The sequence below is a fragment of the Oncorhynchus tshawytscha genome, linkage group LG20 (genome assembly GCF_018296145.1).
Source record: "Oncorhynchus tshawytscha isolate Ot180627B linkage group LG20, Otsh_v2.0, whole genome shotgun sequence".
Classification (NCBI taxonomy): domain Eukaryota; kingdom Metazoa; phylum Chordata; class Actinopteri; order Salmoniformes; family Salmonidae; genus Oncorhynchus; species Oncorhynchus tshawytscha.
Genome location: NC_056448.1, coordinates 2,284,524 through 2,302,794, shown reverse-complemented (window position 1 = coordinate 2,302,794; position 18,271 = coordinate 2,284,524). Strand labels below are relative to the sequence as shown.

The window sequence follows — 18,271 nt, the reverse complement described above, 5'->3', positions numbered from 1 at the left end:
GACCTTTGAGTCAAAAGGTTGCACAACAAAACAACAGGAGCATTCATCAGTGTGCGGCACAGGAGTTTGGTGGTGGCACTCATTGGGGAGGATGGGGCTCGTGATAATGGTTGGAGTGGAATAGGTGGAATGGGATCAAATACATCAAGCACATCGTTTCCATGTGTTTGATACCATTCCATCGCTCCATTCCGGACATTATTATGAGCCGCCCTCCCCTCAGCAGCCTCCTGTGCTGTATGGGTATCTGTGCTTTATTTCATGAGGGGTCTGTACTATGCCGGGTCAATGTGTTCTAGTTACAGAACAGAAGGGTTTCATAGTGCTGTTCATGGCGACCCACCACAGGGTGCACATTTTGTTCCTGTCCAGAACTAACAAGTCTTATCCAACGAATCACCTTGATTATCAAGCCCTTGATTAGCTGCAAGTGTGTGTGCTGGGCAAGAACAAAGGATCAACTAAGGAACCCAGCTGGTTAGTGTAACAGTGGAAGAGGGGGGAAATTCTTTAGTGAAGAGGAACACTCACCTCCGGTTAACATTGTTATTATTATAGCCTTGTATTCATTATTTATCAGTCAGTCAGGCCCACTAGCCATTATCCAGGAGCTATTCAGAATTGTATGGACTGGGATACACAGTGTGTGTGTCTGAAATGGCATCCTTTTCCCTATATAGTGCACTTCTTTTGAGCAGTATCCATAGGACTCTGGACAAAAAGAGTGCACTATACAGGAAAAAGGGTACCATTATGGACGCAGTCAAGAGAAACAGCAACATCTGCAGTGATGGGGCCTGCGTTCCTTTGGGACACCAGCTAGCACCCTTTATTCTGGCATGCAATGGTTTTCTGTGCGTTTCCTTTCAAATAATGACGGTGAGCACATCAATAATGTAACAACATCCGCAACAACAGAACAGACAGCTGGCACACAAAGCTACTGTAGAGGGTAAAGCAGAGTGGAAAGAGAGATGGCCCAAGATAAAGAGCGCCTTTTGCGGTTCTGTGTCTTTGGCAGCATTGCTGTTTGGCAAACACCAACATGCCTCAGTACAGTAGTGTCTTGGAATATAAAAGTTTGTCTTTGTGTATAAGTGTGTTGTGTTGGCACGCCCAACATGCCTAGGTGCCTTAGATTAGAATATGAAGAAAAATATATACACTAATGATTTGTGTACTATATGTGCATGTTATGTATTCTGTGAGTTAGTTATTAATTCACAAATGTGAATGCGTTATGGACTATCACTGGACAGTCCTTGCCACCCGAAAGCCTCAGCTGAAAACTGTGTCGAGGTTGTGATATACAGTATGGTCCCTATTTTCCTTTTCATGCCAAATCATGTCCAAATCACACTGAAGTATAAAAAAAATGACTAACTCAATTAAGTTGAAAATGATTTGTACAGCATTCTCATATACAGTTGAAGTCGGAAGTTCACATACACTTAGGTTGGAGTCATTAAAACTTGTTTTTCAACCACTCCACAAATTTCCAAACTATAGTTTTGGCAAGTCGGTTAGGACATCTACTTTGTGCATTAAGTAATTTTTTCCAACAATTGTTTACAGACAGGTTATTTCACTTATAATTCACTGTTTCACAAATTCAGTGGGTCAGAAGTTTACATACACTAAGTTGACTGTGCCTTTAAACAGCTCGGAAAATTCCAGAAAATTATGTCATGGCTTTAGAAGCTTCTGATAGGGTAATTGCCATAATTTGAGTCAATTGGAGTTGTACCTGTGGATGTATTTCAAGGCCTACCTTCAAACTCAGTGCATCTTTGCTTGACATCATGGGAAAATAAAAATAAATTAGCCAAGACCTCAGAAAACAAATTGTAGACCTCCACAAGTCTGGTTCATCCTTGGGAGCAATTTCCAAATGCCTGAAGGTACCACGTTCATCTGTACAAACAATAGTACGCAAGTATAAACATCATGGGATCACACAGTCGTCATACCGCTCAGGAAGGATACGCATTCTGTCTCATAGAGATGAATGTACGTTGGTGCGAAAAGTGAAAATCAATCCCAGAACAATGGCAAAGGACCTTGTGAAGATGCTGGAGGAAACAGGTACAAAACTATCTATATCCACAGTAAAACGAGTCCTATAACGACATAACCTGAAAGGCTGCTCAGCAAGGAAGGAAGAAGCCACTGCTCTAAAACTGCCATAAAAAAGCCAGACTACGGTTTGCAACTGCACATGGGAACAAAGATCCTACGTTTTGGAGAAATGTCTTCTGGTCTGATGAAACAAAAATAGAATTGTTTGGCTATAATGACCCTCGTTATGTTTGGAGGAAAAAAGGGGGAGGCCTGCAAGCCGAAGAACACCATCCCAACCGTGAAGCAAGGGTGTGGCAGGATCATGTTGTGGGGATGCTTTGGTCTGGAAGTTAAAGCTTGGTCGCAAATGGGACTTCCAAATGGACAATGACCCCAAGCATACTTCCAAAGTTGTGGCAAAATGGCTTAAGGACAACAAAGTCAAGGTATTGGAGTGGCCATCACAAAGCCCTGCCCTCAATCCTGTAGACGATTTGTGGGCATAACTGGAAAAGCATGTGTGAGCAAGGAGGAATGGGCCAAAATTCACCCAACTTATTGTGGAAAGCTTGTGCAAGGTTACCCTAAATGTTTGACCCAAGTTAAACAATTTAAAGGCAATGCTACCAAATACTAATTGAGTGTATGTAAACTTCTGACCCACTGGGAATGTGATGAAATAAATAAAAGCTCAAATCAATCATTCTCTCTACTATTATTCTGACATTTCACATTCTTAAAATAAAGTGGTGATCCAAACTGAACTAAAACAGGAAATTTGTACTCAGATTAATTGTCAGGAATTGTGAAAAAACTGAGCTGAAATGTATACTATGTAAACTTCTGACTTCAACTGTAGGTATTCCTCTTATCTAGGTGGGTGAGGGCAGTGTGGAGTGCAATTGAGATTGCGTTGTCTAAGGATCTGTTGGGGCGGTATGCAAATTGAAGTGGGTCTAGAGTGTCTGGGAGGATAGAGTTGTGAGCCATAACCAGCCTTTCAAAGCACTTAATGATTACAGATGTGAGTGCTACAGGGCAGTAGACATTGTGGCATGAAGCATTGGAGATCTTGGGAACAGGAATAGTGGTATTCATCTTAAGACGTGGGGATTAAAGACTGGGACAAGGAGAGGGTGAAAATAACCGTGAATGTGCCTTCCTGCTGATCTGCACATGCTCTGAGAATGCGCCCTGGAATTACCGTCCAGCCCTGCTGCCGTGCAAGTAGCACCAGTCCTCTGGGTCGGTAGATCAGCTCTCACACGTTACGGTGTTGTATTGTCGAAGTGTGGAAGAGAGGCATCGTTGGGCTGATTGTGGCTGGGTCTTCCTTTGTATTCCGTAATGGACTGTAGCCACACATGGCACAGGCATAACGTCAGGGCCTATGTAGTATGATTCCGCCTTACTCCTATATTGTCCTTTTGTTCGGTGGATGAGTCTGAGGTTGTTGTTGGACTTATTGTTGCTGTGTTCTATTGGAGCCTCAGGTTTGTCTGCGATAACCCTGTGCGCGGTAGCCCTGTCCTTTAGTTTAGCGCCAACATCTGTGTTAACCCGGGGATTTTGATTGGGGAAGCAGCAAACTTTCACTGTGGGGACAATGCAAAGCCATGAAAAGCATTCCTGTAACATAATCTCCGATTCTGATGGTCATTTCTCAACGGGGCGAGTCACAGGTATTTCCTATTTGAGCTTCTCCTTGTATACAGTAAGCAGGAGTACCAAGTCATGATCTGATTTGCCGAATAGCGGACAAGGGATGCTTGCTGTGGGTAGAGGTGTGTGTGTGTGTGTGTGTACACATTTTTGTTAATCATTTCAGTCAGTACTCATTTCAGTTAGGGTTTAGCAGTAAGTGACCTGAGTATTTGTTTTCTCCTCCTCAGCCGTCTATGAGCAGTCATGTGAAGTGTACAAACACAAGGGCAATACAACAGGGCTGTATTACATAGACGTGGATGGAAGCGGCCTGATCAAGCCACAGCTGATTTACTGCAACATGACAGGTAAGCCACACTCACAGACACACACGCACACATCAAACACTCCCACAAGGTGTGGGGGCCCATGGGCTATATCAACTCAGCAAAAAAATAAACGTCTGTGTAAATAAACTGTGCTTATTTTCAGCGAACTTAACATGTGTAAGTATTTGTATGAACATAAGATTCAACAACTGAGACATAAACTGAACAAGTTCCACAGACATGTGGCTAACAGAAATGGAATAATGTGTCCCTGAACAAAGGGGGGGTCCAAATCAAAAGTAACAGTCAGTATCTGGTGTGGCCACCAGCTGCATTAAGTACTGCAGTGCATCTCCTCCTCATGGACTGCACCAGATTTGCCAGTTCTTGCTGTGAGATGTTACCCCACTCTTCCACCAAGGCACCTGCAAGTTCCCGGACATTTCTGGGGGCGAATAGCCCTAGCCCTCACCCTCCGATCCAACAGGTTCCAGACGTGCTCAATGGGATTGAGATCCGGACTCTTCGCTGGCAATGGCAGCACTGATATTCCTGTCTTGCAGGAAATCATGCACAGAATGAGCAGTATGGCTGGTGGCATTGTCATGCTGGAGGGTCATGCCAGGATGAGCCTGCAGGAAGGGTATCACATGAGGGAGGAGGATGTCTTCCCTGTAATGCACAGCGTTGAGATTGCCTGCAATGACAACAAGCTCAGTCCGATGATGCTGTGACACACCGCCCTAGATCATGACGGACCCTCCACCTCCAAATCGATATAGCTGTAGAGTACAATCCTCGGTGTATCTGTCATTCCTTTGACAAAAAACGTGAATCCAACCATCACCCCTGGTGAGACAAAACTGCAACTCGTCAGTGAAGAGCACTTTTTTCAGTACTGTCTGGTCCAGCGACGGTGGGTTTGTGCCCATAGGCGACGGTGTTGCCGGTGATATCTGGTGAGGACCTGCCTTGCAACAGGCCTACACGTCCTCAGTCCAGCCTCTCTCAGCCTATTGCGGACAGTCTGAGCACTGATGGAGGAATTGTGCGTTCCTGGTGTAACTCGGGCAGTTGTTGTTGCCATCCTTTGTTGCCATCCTGTCTCGCAGGTGTGATGTTCGGATGAACCAATCCTGTGCAGGCGTTGTTACACGTGGTCTGTCACTGCGAGGACGATCAGCTGTCCGTCCTGTCTCCCTGTAGCGCTGTCTTAGGCGTCTCACAGTATGAACATTGTAATTTATTGCCCTGGCAACATCTGCAGTCCTCATGCCTCCTTGCAGCATTCCTAAGGCACATTCACGTAGATGAGCAGGGACCCTGGTCGTCTTTATTTTGTGGTTTTCCTGAGTTAGTGGAAAAGCCTCTTTAGTGTCCTAAGTTTTCATAACTCTGACCTTAATTGCCTACCGTCTGTAAGCTGTTAGTGTCTTAACGACCGTTCCACAAGTGCATGTTCTTTAATTGTTTATGGTTCATTGAACAAGCATGGGAAACAGTGTTTAAACCCTTTACAATGAAGATCTGTGAAGTTATTTGGATTTTTACAAATTATCTTTGAAAGACAGGGTCCTGAAAAAGGGACGTTTCTTTCTTTGCTGAGTTATATATATATATATATACAGTGGGGCAAAAAAGTATATTATTTTGGTTTCGGAGATTTGGGGTCCCCCTCGAGGCCCCCCTGCTCCAAATAGCATAAAACATGTTGTAGTTATGTGACTATCATTAATTAATGTGATGACTGCTATTTATCAAATAATGACCTACTATGTTTAATTGATACTCAATTAAATGAATCATGTAACAATTAACTCATTAGGAATTTGGAGCATCATGGGAAAAGTTATTTAACGAGTTACTATCTCCCGACTTAAACTCTGAAAATACAAAAATATCTCTTATGTCAATAACAGTACATTTTTAATTATTACCTCATCAGTCTCATTCTGAACATCCCACAATTCTTGGATATCTGCACGAACCCTAACCTAAGTGATGAATCAGCGATACACAAATTGGCTTAATTATTTATTTACTAACTAAATCATCACACAGAATACGTAAACACACACAGCATAGGTTATTGATTACATACATAATACAATGAAAACATTTCCCTAGTGGACTAAACAAAGCATGACTGTTTGGTTACACAATGGAAAGGGAGGGGTATGTAAGGAGACGGGGAGACAGAGTCTCAACTTATCATACATACACTTAGAAGCTACGCTCATGGGAATATGAATTCTTTGCACATGAACGACCGCTCCTTTGGAAAATAAATGCAATGTATATATTTGCTCATAGATGTCTTCATCATCTCTCTGTTGATCTCGATGGTTCTATTGGAAGTGGTTTGATGTAAGTCTCTGGTTGTCCAACAGAAGTCACAATTTCCTTCTTAGTTGTAGGCTCTTTTGTTCTTGAGTGTTCATTAGAATAGATACTTCAGATGTACCACACGTTGGTTAGAGGGATCTGTCTTCCCTCTCGTCTTTGGTCAAATGGCCGAGACTACTTTTTTATTATTTTTTATTTCACCTTTATTTAATCAGGTAGGCTAGTTGAGAACAAGTTCTCATTTGCAACTGCGACCTGGCCAAGATAAAGCATAGCAGTGTGAACAGACAACACAGAGTTACACATGGAGTAAACAATTAACAAGTCAATAACACAGTAGATGCTCTCTGCGCTTTTAACAGACCTCTGAGACTATCACAGTGCAGGTGCATTTATACGGAGACTTGATTACACACAGGTGGATTGTATTTATCATCATTAGTAATTTAGGTCAACATTGGATCATTCAGAGATCCTCACTGAACTTCTGGAGAGAGTTTGCTGCACTGAAAGTAAAGGGGCTGAATAATTTTGCACGCCCAATGTTTCCGTTTTTGATTTGTTAAAGTTTGAAATATCCAATAAATGTCGTTCCACTTCATGATTGTGTCCCACTTGTTGTTGATTCTTCACAAAAAAATACAGTTTTATATCTTTATGTTTGAAGCCTGAAATGTGGCAAAAGGTCGCAAAGTTCAAGGGGGCCGAATACTTTCGCAAGGCACTGTATATAGGGCTATTTCTATTGTTGTTTTTTTATGACTATTTTCATAATTTTATTTAACTTAGTCCTGCATGTTGTACCCTGCAATCACACCTACAACCACTTCCATGTGATTATTAAACACTCTGAAACTGAATCTCAATCTCTGGGTGGGATCCCAGATCATCTGACAGAATTCCAATCCTGGCACCAGCAGCTATCGTAATCATCTCATCTTCCCACCCACCCCATCCCTATTTTTCAGAGTGTCTTTGTTATCATTAATATTTGCATAATGATGTAAAATGATCTTAGGGGTTCCCCTCCATTTCTCTCTCTCTCTCTTCTCCTGCAGATAAAACGTGGATGGTGATCCAACACAATAACACGGAGCTAACCAAATTAAAGGCCTCCTCTGGGATAAATCAGCATTTAGCCTATTTTAACTATTCGGCCGATGCAGAACAGCTCGGAGCCATAATTACCCAGGCGGAGCACTGCGAGCAGGAAGTCTTCTACCACTGTAGAAAGTCACGCCTCTTAAACACACCAGGTAAGCCCTTTCATTAACAGTATTGATCCCAGCCAGCCATAAAGGTCAGGATGATTAAGAAGCTGTTCACTCGGTCGGCTGTGAGTCGGTGCATGCGTCCCAAATGGCTCCATATTCCTTATTTCCCTATCAGGGCCCATAGGTCTCTGGCCAAAAGTACTGCACTATATAGGAAACGGGGTGCCATTTGGGAGACACTCTGGGAGTGCTGCACGCCACACGCAGAGCTTAAGCAGACGTCACAATTGGATTATTATGCTCTTTGTTGCAAACTAATTTAGGTTTGGAGGGGAGATGTACTTTCTTTGAGTAATGTATGTAGGCCTAACGCCATTGTGTTGTGATAGAATATTCACCATTTCTGGAAATGCTACATGTTCATGCACTGAGTGAGTTAGCTTTTAGCCAATTTTTTTTGTTTTTTTTGTTGGTGTGTCATTGGTGTTTGCCATGTGGTATTCATTTGTAGTTTTGTCAACCTTGTAATTACTATTTTAGACCTGCAAATGAACATGAAACGAGGCAACGCACAGCTTCACAGAGTAATTGCTGTCCATTAGCTGTCTCGTTACTGTAGAGGCTGACTGAGAGAAGAGGAAAACGATGTCAAAGCTAAATAAATCATGCTGGAAAATGTCAAATGAAGAATAATGAAGAATAATGAGGGGAGCGTGATCAGACAAGTGTTGGGAACCCTTTGGAGAGTCTCTACTGCTTTTTTTGTGGAGGTCCGAAACTGGTGACTTAACCATTCTCTATCAAACATTCTCGCTCTCCTCTTGTTCCAGTGTTTTTGTGGAAAGTGCATCTGTTATATATCATCAATGTTGTCATTGCAAATAGCACTTATTGGTCTCTGGGTAAAACACACCTTGTCCGATCTGTTTAGAAGACATTTGCAATACCTTGAGCTTAATGTTTTTACATTAGAGCCCAATGAGTTTTGGAGTCTGTAGGGTTTTTGAATATGTGTGTGTGTGTGTGTGCCTCAGATGGATCTCCGTTCACTTGGTGGGTGGGACGTACAGACGAGCCCCAGACGTACTGGGGCGGGGCAGTACCAGGGAGCCAGCAGTGTGGCTGCGGTCTTCAGGGTAACTGCATCGACTCAGACCACTACTGCAATTGTGACGCTGACCGCAAAGAATGGTACAATACCATCACCAATTATGACTCTCATTCTGTATATTTTTCCATTGTTCCTTCGCTCTCTCTTTTTTCCTCATTCTTTCCCTATCTTCTTCTCTCTCGCACACTTACACACTTACATACTCTTCAGCTCCTTTACCTCATCCTGTCCTATGTATTTTCCTCCCTTACCCTCTTTCCTATATACTGTTTGGTTCCTTATATATGTTTGGTACTCTATATGAACTCTACTGACTGAGATTCTCCATTCAATATTTAATCTTATTCAGAAAGGGCCTTGTTCTCTCGCCGGCATTTATATTTTTAGATATAATTTTATAGCCCCGGCAATAGTGTTATAAGCCTGCAAGAACTCAAACAGCATCTGAAAGTAAAAATGAACATAATCTGGATGATGTTTGTTAGTATTTGCACAATTTCCTTTTCTATTTCCTATTCTAAAGTTGTTATGGACTGCAGACAGGGGTTCAAATCAGTGGAGGCTGGTGAGGGGAGGACGGCTCATAATAATGGCTGGAACGAAGCAAATGAAATGGTTTCCATGTGTAGCTTAGTATTTGATAACATCTGACTCTTTCCGCTCCAGCCATAACCACAAGCCCGCCCTCCCCAATTCAGGTGCCACCAACCTCTTGTGGTACAAATAATATTTGTTTTCAAATTCTTTGAGTGCTTGATTGAGCCTGCCTGGTGGTGCTAGATGTGCTAGGTTTGCACTATTGGGACTATTTCATTGGTTCCAATGAACCAGGTCAATCAGTTGCATCTAAAGTATACTAAGAAAAATATAAACGCGACATGTAAAGTATTGGTCTCGTGTTTCATGATGTGAAATAAACGATTCCATAAATGTTCCAAACACACAAAAAGCTTATTTCTCTCAAATATTGTGCATATTTGCTAGGCATATCAAGAAGCTGATTAAACAGCATGATCATTACAAAGGTGCGCCTTGTGTTGGGGACAATAAAAGGCCACTCTAAAATGTGCAGTTTTGTCACACAACACAATGCCACATGTGTCTGCAGTTTTGAGTGAGCATGCAATTGGCATGCTGACTACAGGAATGTTTATCAGAGCTGTTGCCCAAGAATTGAATGTTCATTTCTCTGCCATAAGCCGCTTCTAATGTCGTTTTAGAGAATTTGTCAGTGTAACCAGCCCAGGACCTCCCTATCCGGCTTCTTCACTGGCGGGATGGTCTGAGACAAGGCACTCGGACAGCTGATTACACTGTAGGTTTGCACAACCAAAATATTTCTGCACAAACTGTCAGAAACCGTCTCGGGGAAGCTCATCTGCATTCTCGTCATCCTCACCAGGGTCATGACCTGACTGCAGTTTGGCGTCGTAACCGATTTCAGAAGACAAATGCTCAACTTTGATGGCCACTGGCACACTGGAGAAGTGTGCTCTTCATGAATGAATCCCGGTTTCAACTGTACCATGTAGATGGTAGACAGTGTGTATGGCGTCGTGTGGGCGAGCGGTTTGCTGATGTCAACGTTGTGAACAGAGTGCCCCATGGTGGCGGTGGGATTATGGTAAGAGCATAAACTACAGACAACGAACATAAATTGCATTTTATCGATGGCAATTTGAATGCACAGAGATACCGTGACAAGATCCTGAGGACCATTGTTGTGCCATCACCTCATGTTTGAGAATGATAATGCACAGCCCTATGTCACAAGGATCTGCACACAATTCCTGGAAGCTGAACATTTCAGCATGCTCACCAGACGTCACCCATTGAGCATGTTTGGGATGCTCTGAATCGACATGTACGACAGCGTGTTCCAGTTCCAGCCAATATCCAGCAACTTCGCATAGCTATTGAAGAGGAGGCACAGGCAACAGTCAACAGCCTGATCAACTCTATGCAAAGGAGATGTGTCGCACTGCATGAGGCAAATCGTGGTCACACCAGATATTGACTGGTATTCTGATCCACGCCCCTACTTTTTTTTTTAAAGGTATCTGTGACCAACAGATGCATATCTGTATTCCCAGTCATGTGAAATCCATAGATTACAGCCTAATTTTTTTTTTTTTTTTTTTTTTTGTACGTTGTTACTATGTTGTTGTAACGCATACCACCTCTCTTATTTCGCAAGTTTACGTTTATTGTGCTGGAGGGTGAACTAAGCGATTTCCCCTTAGATAGGCCAGCTGCAAAGTCGAAATTGCCTATATTGTAAAAATGAAGGAAAACAAAAATGTGGTTAGTGTTAGGTATTAGGGTTAGCAGTGTGGTTATGGTTAGGTTTAAAATCAGATTTTATGACTTTGTGGTTGTGTCAGCTAGTGACCACTCTACCTGCAGAACAAGATTCATGATGAAAAACGCTAACCTGCCCTGATTTCCAACAGGGCTGCTGACTCTGGCCTGCTCATCCATAAGGAGAATCTACCAGTCAGATGGGTGGTGGTGGGGGATATACAGAGGCCTGAATCAGAGGCAGCCTATAGAGTCAGCCCACTTAGATGTCATGGCGACAGTAAGTACCAAGTGATAAAATAATAAAGATAGAGTGTGTGACTATCTATACTCCCAATGATTTATTGGACAGCACTAACATTTTGGCACACAATGCCTTCCTGTGTGTGGGTTAGATAGTAAGTATAATGTCAATCAGTCATTTTACTGTATCAGTCTATTATTTACTCCATTACTGCCCCCCCCCAGATACATTGACTAGGTCATACTGAATATTGTATGCTTGCTTTTGATATGTCAGTCTATCAGTTAATCTATCCATCCATTATGTCCTATATGGAAATGGAGTATGTGCAGTACACACAGGCTGTGATTCAAACAAATGCAGAGAAACGACCTGCGCATAGTAATAGACTACCAGCTGTTTTACTCAGTTCTCAGCTCAGTCATTCGTTCCACACCTGTTTGATGGTAGTGCAACATTCTCTTCCTCTCGCACTCTGGTTATGCACGTCGTCTAATTATGTGCAGGGAAATACCACATTAGCAGAATTGTAACAAAAACAATAATGTTCTCTCTTCTATGTTGTTATGCTGATGGCAGTAGGTAGTCGTTGTTGTTAATCACGCAATAATGAAATAATCCCCATCTCTTTGTTATTCTTAATTGCAGCCTTGGTTACCTACAAATATTACTCTTAGTAAATTAGACGTAAATGGGGGAAACGATGGTGGAATATTATTAAGACTAATTAGTAGAAACGGTTGGCTTGTTTATGTGCCTGACAGTCTCAATGGCTCATTGTAATGGACTGAGTTGGGGACAGTAGACTCTTATTTAATTCTCAGTCTATTTAGACCCTTTTTGCAATTAGCAACCTTTTGCTCAAGGATTGGTGCATACAATATGTACAACAGCATAGAAGACAACAACAAAGACATAACTGTATAAAAGTATAAACAGTATACATTTTAATTAATATATATTTTTTGCCATTTATTTTTAATTTTTAGAGAACTTCTGGAATGCAGCGTTCTTCAACAAAGAGACATCGTACCTGCACTTCCCCACGTTCCACGGAGAGCTCAGTGCAGACATCTCCTTCCTGTTCAAAACCACCGCCTCTTCAGGGGTCTTCCTGGAAAACCTGGGCATTAAAGACTTCATACGGGTTGAACTCAGCTGTAAGTAAAGTGAATGATACCACCGAGAGAATGCTTGACTCTATGGTTCATGATCAAGTGTTTCGGTGCAGGGTTCAAAAAGGCATATAGACTCGGAAAGGAGAAGCTGCACTCACTAAAATTCACTGAACTTCTGCGGAGAGACCATGGCATTCATCTTGAATGTAATAGGTCCTGAATTTGGCTTACAATTGCTTGAGTGCAAAACACATCTTCCAAAGGTGTTAGGCACAAGTTAGCTTGAATGCAATAAGGCCTTAACATCTTTGAATGGTGTTAGCTTGATTTAGTTTGAATGCAATGCACATCCTCTTCGACCATGATGTTAGAAAATGATTCAGCTCGAATGCAATACACATCTCCGAATAGTCTTATAACATTATTTGGCTTGAATGGATCACATCATCTTTCTTCGTGGCATTGAACATGATTTGGCTTATTAGGTCAGCTCATTGTCAGAGATATTTGCAGTTGCAGAGATTGTAAAGCTCTAATAACTCTGAACAGTGCTTTCTATTGGTCTATTTGTGAAGCAGCAGTAAAGCGTGAAACTCCTTTTCTGAGACGACATATGATAGAGAGAGTCTGCGGCGCTACACAGACATCATGAGCATACTCTCCTTGGGGAAATTATGGGACTGCCATTGTTAAAGCGAAGCACAGACTTTGGAGCTGATATACTTAATTTATGTTGACTCTTGTTTAGATAGAACTGCATTATTATGGGTCCGGAATAAGAAGTTTTGTCTCTAAATGATGGTCTGGCGCTGTGACTGTTATTGTTTCATATGCCTTCTCCTGGTCCCATGACAACTAATCCGCACTCTGGTAGAATCCCCATGAGCCTTTGTAATTGGAGGATGCCGACTTAGGAGGGAAGAAGCCTTTTCTATTCTGTATTGTCAGGACTGATTTTTTTGGACATCTGTAGCGGAATGTTAACACTGTTGTCGCAGTGCTAGATGTTATTGTCTATAGAGACAATAGCCAGGGGTGATGGATGGGAGTCCTGCATAGAGAGACCTTCCAGGGTGCAGGGGTATGTTCCTGCTGTAATGACCCATTCTACAGATGTAGGATCTTAATTTGAGCCAGTTTTCTACAGCAGAATAATTATCCCGCAGAAAATGTGAATTATTATGTGGATTATAATTAATGCGGATTATTGATACATTCTTCGTAAGTGAAAATCAAGCCTGAAATTTCAATATGGCACTTAAACTTCAGAAGCCTTTTTAAACATCAAATACACTACAAGTTTTACATTTCCTGCATTGCATGATTGTTTTCCTGTGACAGGGTGATCAAATTACGATCCTATATCTGTACACATCACTGAAATCACAGAGCTTGATTAAAGCCCCTGAATCCCACCAGACTGAATTACTGGGGACACGGCATGACATGTACCTATTGTACAGAGAGACGTGTCTATTGCTGTGAGGTCACAGCCATACCATGTTATCGATTGAGCATCCATGTAGACTAGTAACGGTTGCACAGCTGACTCTTCAGGCTTAATCAAAGTATATCCTATGGAAATAGAACAATTTACATTCACCCCCTAATTTATTCAATTGTGAATGTCGATGCTATTTTTTAACCTTACCATTGCCGTCACATTCCCTCAGACAAGGTGTGTGCTTGTGGGTGCGTTGGCATTGGTGTGTATGTGTGTGTGTGTGTCTTCTTAAGAGGCAGAAGGGGAACCTAGCTGTGCAGTGAATACTAAAGAGATCAGAATAGATGATTAGCTTTTTCACAGAGTTTTTGTAGCCGCCATGCAGACCAGAGAAGTGTTTGATGACAAACTCTGGCCCTGGCCTCAGCTTCCTATGCACAGTGGTATGTGTGTGTGTGTGTGTGGGTGTGGGTGTGTGTGTGTGTGTGTGTGCATGCGCGTTTGTGTGCTGCCCTGAGCTCTTCCAAAATCCTATTCATTAACATGATCCATTCAGATAAGATCCCATCATCCTACAGATGGGCAGGCAGGAGGAGCATCAATTACACAGCCCTGTATGAACATATGCGCTGAATGAATGAAAAATGCCTGACAAATGTTTTCAAGGGGGGGAAAAGACAGATAGCTACTGCATAGTGGAGCCAACTGCCAGGTCAGCAATGGATGTTTTTGTTGTAAATGATGATTTGGATGGGCGTGTTGTACACAACATCAGGAACACCTGCTCTTTCCAGGTGAATGACCAGGTGAATCCAGGTGAAAGCTATGATCCCTTATTGATCTCACGTGAAATCCACTTCAATCAGTGTAGATGAAGGGGAAGGAGACAGGTTAAATAATGATTTTTAAGCCTTGAGACAATTAACACATGGATTGTGTATGTGTGCCATTCAGAGGGTGAATGGGCAAGACAAAATATTTGAGTGGCTTTGAACGGGGTATGATAGTAGGTGCCAGACGCACCCGTTTAAGTGTGTCAAGAACTGTAGCGCTGCTGGGTATTTTACGCTCAATAGTTTTCGGTGTGTATCAAGAATGGTCCACTACCCAAAGAACATCCAACCATCTTGAGACAACTGTGGGAATTATCGGAGTCAACATGGGTCATCATCCCTGTGGAATGCTTTCGACACCTTGTAGTCCATGCAAATTGAGGATGTTCTGAGGACATGTCCCTAATATTTTGTACACTCAGTGTATACATGTGATGATAGATCTCGGGGAGAGTAGAACTGGAACACAATGTCGTAAGGCCACTTTGTACTGGTATTGTCACGACAACACCTCATATTTCTTTATTCTGTTGATACTCAAGGTCAAATCAACCACCACATTCAATCAACAATGCTTCACAAAAAAGTGAAATAAAAGAAAGTCATATGATCTTGTCTGAGCAGTGAAAGTTATTATGTTGTCAGGTTTCGCTCGCAGGGGCCAGATGAAGATTTTTATAGACATCGGAAATAAAATGTCCGGGAAAATATTGAGATGTCCAGGGGGTTTAATTCTGGTGTCATTTGATAGTTATTTGGCTGTAAAAAGCTCTGCTACTACTCTCTGCCAGTGGAATATTTAACCACCCATCCAAATGCTACTCATCTGGTGTGTCTGACCATCTCTCATTCTCTCCCCCATCCTCCTCTCTCCATCCCTCCCACAGCTCCGATGGAGGTCGTCTTCTCGTTTGACGTGGGCAATGGCCCCTTTGAGGTGCGTGTGGAGACGGGCGGCATGGCGCTAAACGACGACAGGTGGCACCGCGTTCGAGCGGAGCGGAACGTGAAAGAGGCTTCACTGTGTGTGGACTCTTTCCCGGGCACCACACAGAAGGCCCCCGCCGACGGTCACATCCATCTGCAACTCAACAGCCAATTATTTGTAGGTAGGAAAATCCAGCTGCTTCAGGCTGCTACATCTCCCTCATTAGAGGAATGGAAAAACACAGGACCTGGGTTCAAATGCTATTCAAAATGTTTCAAATGCTTTGAGTGTTTGCTCTCGCCTAATCTCTCGTGGACAGACTATGTAAACATAAATGGTACTGTGTATTTGTCATGATACAATGGAATGCGTGAGATAACGAGCAGCATTAGTTCCAGTGCTTTGGACAAATCACGATTTCGCAGATGTTAGTATCTTTGAATTGCGGAAGAGGAAGGGACATTTGGCCCATAGACTTACCCATAACTTGAAAAAAATAGTGAGGGTGGAGCTCTTCGTCCCGGTTCAGATCCTCGTTCTCTCTCTCCTCTTAACATGTATGGATCCAGAACTTAACCGAGATTATCTTTAGCCTGCCCTGGGAGTGCCAGATAGGTGGGGTTTACAGTTTTGAGGCTATTCTATTGGTCCATTAAACCAGGCAAGCTAAATCAAGCACATACAGTTCGGAAAGTATTCAGACCCCCTCACTTTTTCCACATTTTGTTACAGCTTTATTAAAAAATGAAATTGTTTTTTCCCCTCATCAGTCTACACACAATACCCCATAATGGCAAAGCAAAAACAAGTTTAGAAAATGTAGCTAATTTATTAAAAATAAAACAGAAATTCCTTGTTTACATAAATATTCAGACCCTTTGCTATGAGACTCAAAATATAGTAAAAAAAAAGTCAAAGGGTCTGAATACTTTCTGAATGCACTGTATGAAAGTATTTGAAATGATTTCAAATATAATTTGAATCCTGGTTCTACCAGAGAAAAATAACACCTTCCTAATATTGAGTTTGTCGGGGCATGGACTCTACAAGGTGTTGAAAGCATTCCACAGAGATGCTGGCCCATGTTTACTCCAATGCTTCCCACAGTTGACTGGATGTTCTTGATACACACGGAAAACTGTTGAGCATGAGAAACTCAGCAGCGTTGCAGTTCTTAACACAAACTGTTTCGCCTGGCACCTTCTACCATACCCTATTCAAAGGCACTTAAATCTTTGGTCTTGCCCATTCACCCCCTGAATATGTCTCAATTGTCTCAAGGTTTAAAAATCCTTCTCTAACGTGTCTCCTCTCCTCCCCTTCATCTACACTGATTGAAGTGTATTTAACAAGAGACATCAATAAGAGATCATTGCTTTCACCTGGATTCATCTGGACAGTCTATGCAATGGAGAGAGCAGGTGTTCACAATGTTTTCTACACTCGCCTTTCCACATCCACCAGCCTTACCCACACTTAGAATCAAAGGGAGGGGACGTCTGTCATTTGTAAGACGATGGATTAACGTCTACTTTAGCGTTCTCCCAAATGGCACCCTATTCCCTAGTGTACCCACTGGCCTTGGTCAAAATAAGTGCACTACATAGGGAATAGGGTGTAATTTGGTACACCAACTTTGAGTTGGGGCACAATGTGATTCTGTTTGCTCTGTCAGTGGTGAATAGAGACTCTGAATCCATGGCTTCCAAATACAAGTAACGGTAATTCCAGATTAAATTGGTGTGTGAAATATTGCGCAATTTCTCTTCCTTCAAGTTTTTAAGTACAGCATAGTTCATATGTGAAGTAAATACTTAGGAGAAGAAGGCCAAGCTTCTAATAGTAAGATGCAGTGGATTTTTTACATTTATTTTACCTTTATTTAACTAGGCAAGTCAGTTAAGAACAAATTCTTATTTACAATGATGGCCTAGGAACAGGGGGTTAACTGCTTTTTCCAGGGCAGAACGACAGATTTTTACCTTGTCAGCTCAGGGATTCGAACTAGAACCATTTCAGTTACTGGCCCAATGCTCTAACCACTAAGCTACCTGCCACCTATCGAGCAGCCTCCATCACATTATTGGCAAAATGCCATTCCTCTGTGGTTTCCTATTCAATGTGCAGGTGCTGACTGTTTCCTGAACAATAATCACATTCAATAAATAACCATGAATCACGCTGCTGATGGGCTTTGGATCATGCGGTTCTACAGTAGGTGTGTGTGTGTGTGTGTGAACGTGTGTGTGTGTGTGAACGTGTGTACGTGTGTGTAACCTACTTTTTGAAGTGATTTGTTTCACAATCATATGAAAACATCATGACTGCTAATGAGTTCTGATTAAACTTGGAATATTGTTAATTAGCAGGTATCCTATTGAAATATTGAGTGCTATAGTCTAGGATTTTCACCAGAAGTTAATGGTAGGAGGAATGTATATGGTGGAGGAAATGAAGCTTGGAATGTATAGAGTAAAGGAAGGGCAATCACATGTGGCAGGCACTGATAAGGGTGGAGAGATGTGGTTTCGTGAGGAAGGGGGCCGAGGTCACGTCAGGTCACATTAAGGGAGATGGAACAGTTTATTGCCCGCATCACTTAACTTCCTGCCTAGCAATAAACATGTTTAGAGAGGAGATTCCACCCAAATTGGGGTATATAAACTCAGCAAAAAAAGAAACGTCCCTTTTTCTTTCA

General features: G+C 42.2%; 1 protein-coding gene across 4 annotated transcripts in view; it reads left to right on the top strand.

Annotated features, from left to right (window-relative positions):
- The window catches only part of LOC112219673 (contactin-associated protein-like 4), a 211,486-nt gene that overhangs the window by 155,365 nt on the left and 37,850 nt on the right, over nucleotides 1-18,271 (top strand). For all 4 annotated transcript variants that reach the window (XM_024381139.2, XM_024381136.2, XM_024381138.2 and 1 more), the window contains 6 exons: nucleotides 3,954-4,073; nucleotides 7,439-7,636; nucleotides 8,629-8,785; nucleotides 11,159-11,286; nucleotides 12,240-12,410; nucleotides 15,533-15,754. In XM_024381139.2, the coding sequence (XP_024236907.1) occupies nucleotides 3,954-4,073; nucleotides 7,439-7,636; nucleotides 8,629-8,785; nucleotides 11,159-11,286; nucleotides 12,240-12,410; nucleotides 15,533-15,754 (996 nt within the window). The remainder of the gene's footprint in view (nucleotides 1-3,953; nucleotides 4,074-7,438; nucleotides 7,637-8,628; nucleotides 8,786-11,158; nucleotides 11,287-12,239; nucleotides 12,411-15,532; nucleotides 15,755-18,271) is intronic.